This window comes from Glossina fuscipes, unplaced genomic scaffold (assembly GCF_014805625.2).
Source record: "Glossina fuscipes isolate IAEA_lab_2018 unplaced genomic scaffold, Yale_Gfus_2 61150, whole genome shotgun sequence".
Lineage (NCBI taxonomy): Eukaryota > Metazoa > Arthropoda > Insecta > Diptera > Glossinidae > Glossina > Glossina fuscipes.
Genome location: NW_024003381.1, coordinates 4,064 through 6,355, shown reverse-complemented (window position 1 = coordinate 6,355; position 2,292 = coordinate 4,064). Strand labels below are relative to the sequence as shown.

The 2,292-nt window shown below is 41.6% G+C and overlaps 1 protein-coding gene across 1 annotated transcript; it reads left to right on the top strand.

Annotated features, from left to right (window-relative positions):
* Nucleotides 1-6: 6 nt before the first annotated feature.
* Nucleotides 7-2,292, top strand: LOC119643507 (zinc finger protein Xfin-like; the record flags this gene model as incomplete). The annotated part of the gene is made up of 1 exon (XM_038042866.1): nt 7-2,292. A coding segment is annotated over one exon (1,413 nt), but the record flags the coding sequence as incomplete, so codon positions are not given.

The following is a 2,292-nucleotide window of genomic DNA, read 5'->3' as shown; positions in this document are numbered from 1 at the left end:
AACGACGTCGAGCGCGTGCGAACGAGTTTGAAAAGTCTGTTAAACAAGAAATATAACTTAGATGTTGAAGGTACAGCAGTGTTACCGCCCACTAAGCTACAAAAGTTAAATAATGGAGCTGCTATAAGCGGCGGTGCGCAACAATTAAAAACTTTGCCACATCCGCCAGTGGTACAGAGGAAGCCCACCACAAAAATGTATAAATGTTTGGTGTGCGAGTATAAAACTTCCGATATGCGTGTATTGAACACTCATTACGAGACGTGCGAGCATCAGAACTTTCAGTGTAGGAATTGTAAGAAAATCTTCCATAATTTTGGTTCATTAAAGCAGCACATGATACGAGAGCACAACACGTCAATGGATCTAAAACATAGTACCAGCGTTGTCGTTGCAGTAGCGCCAACTGCAGTCCCGCAAGTCGACACAATTGCAGCACGCCCACCTAATTCCGGAGCCGCTAATACGCCTGTGTACACATGCATTCATTGTCAGCTAAAGTCCACTGATAAGCCTTCATTCGACGAGCACATGCGCAATCATGCGGCTGGTATTAGACGACTTCCATTCAAATGCAAATTGTGTGCTCAACGGTTCGAAACTCGTGAGGCGGCGGCCGCACATGCGAGGCTGCATCAAGGCAATGTTATCAAATGTGGCACGTGCTCCATGTCATTTTCAAAACGCGACCTTTTGATCAAGCATTTCGAAACACACCAGCAAGACAACAGGGTACACCAACAACCAAAGTCTCAACAAAATGTCAACCAACAGAATCGACATGTCCTTTCGGCGAAACAGCACGTAGTTATGCCCGTATCATCGCCTAATATGCTTAACAGCCAAAAAATATCTCTAGGAGGTATTAATGGATCTCTCTGCGAGACGACAAATAAATCCATATTGGCTAGTTCGGCCGATGATATTGGAAGCTGTGCAACAGCAAACAATATTCGCTTCTTCTCATGCTATATCTGTTCGCTAACTTTTATTCAAGAAAATTACTATAAGCAGCATATGGAAACACATCAAGCTTGCGAAACAAATGTAAAAAAAAGCTGTAATTCGGGGGCAGACTCACCTAATTTAATTAGTGGAGGTGTGCTTAATGAGACATGTCGATTTGAAGCAAATGAGCTTAAGCTTCGACAGCGACATACAAGCGGAACAAACAATGATACCACCGATACAATTTCCGATGCTGATATAGAGAGCATTTTCAAGAAAATGCATTCGGATAAGGGTGAGCCAAAGGTCGAACCCACCACGCTCGCGAAGGCTGGTGGTGGTCCCAGCGATCAAGTTGTGATCACCACGCAGGCAGATTCAGAGGGAGTTATAACGTTTAATATAACTCTTCCTAACCAAAAAAGTGAAATCGCCACTGGGGCAGACGATCAGTACACCCTCAACACGTAACAGACCGTACCCGTTGGAAAACACACTGTCTTCGGTTAAAAAATGCCATTTTAACGAGACTGAATTTTATACTATACGTTGTTTGGAACAGTCATGCGCGCATTAACGTTACTGCTTATCTTACCATAGCGCTTGCTTTAAGAAAGATTGACTATGTTTTGATAATGTACAGCAATATCTGCAAATCTAATATCCATCGGTCTATCACCAAGCCCTCAAAGCAAGTTGCAAGTTTCGAACGACGCCCATAAATATTATAATTGAAATTGGTCTCCCAGATTTAGGAAATAGACTTTATGAGTTGAAGGCTAAAATAGTCCCGCAGCTTCTTAATTCAAAAAAATCCATTCTCGGTGAAGATGTGAGGAGTATTATTATTGCTAAGAAAATTCGAAAGTCACCATCTGTTGCAATTGACTTTTGTTTGTATGCCGCAAAGGAATTAAACATTCTTTTAAAAATTTTCCGCTATTTTGGTTTCAAACCCCTATGGATTTTGAAAGACTACTCTTTTGACATTCCGATGTGTATGCACAAGAAATTATGCCTTCAGGAACCTAATAGCTGAAAAACCCAAGTACTGGAGAGTAATGGTTGGAATCTTTTACACAGAGAGTTCAAAAGCTTCTGATCTGCCATCTGCTTGCGCCAAGGTAGATGCTTCCGGACAGGTTCTTCTCAATCACATACTTCACGAAAGTGCTTCAACTTTCCTTCACGCTGCTTTCTTATAAAGACAAACTCAAAACCGTCATTGTTACTGACAGCTCGTCTGTATTAAAAGGTATGCGGAATCTTTCGACTTCGAGATGGAGCACCATCAACAAATTAAGAATTATCATTACAACACCCGCCGAAAAAATTAAAATGCTT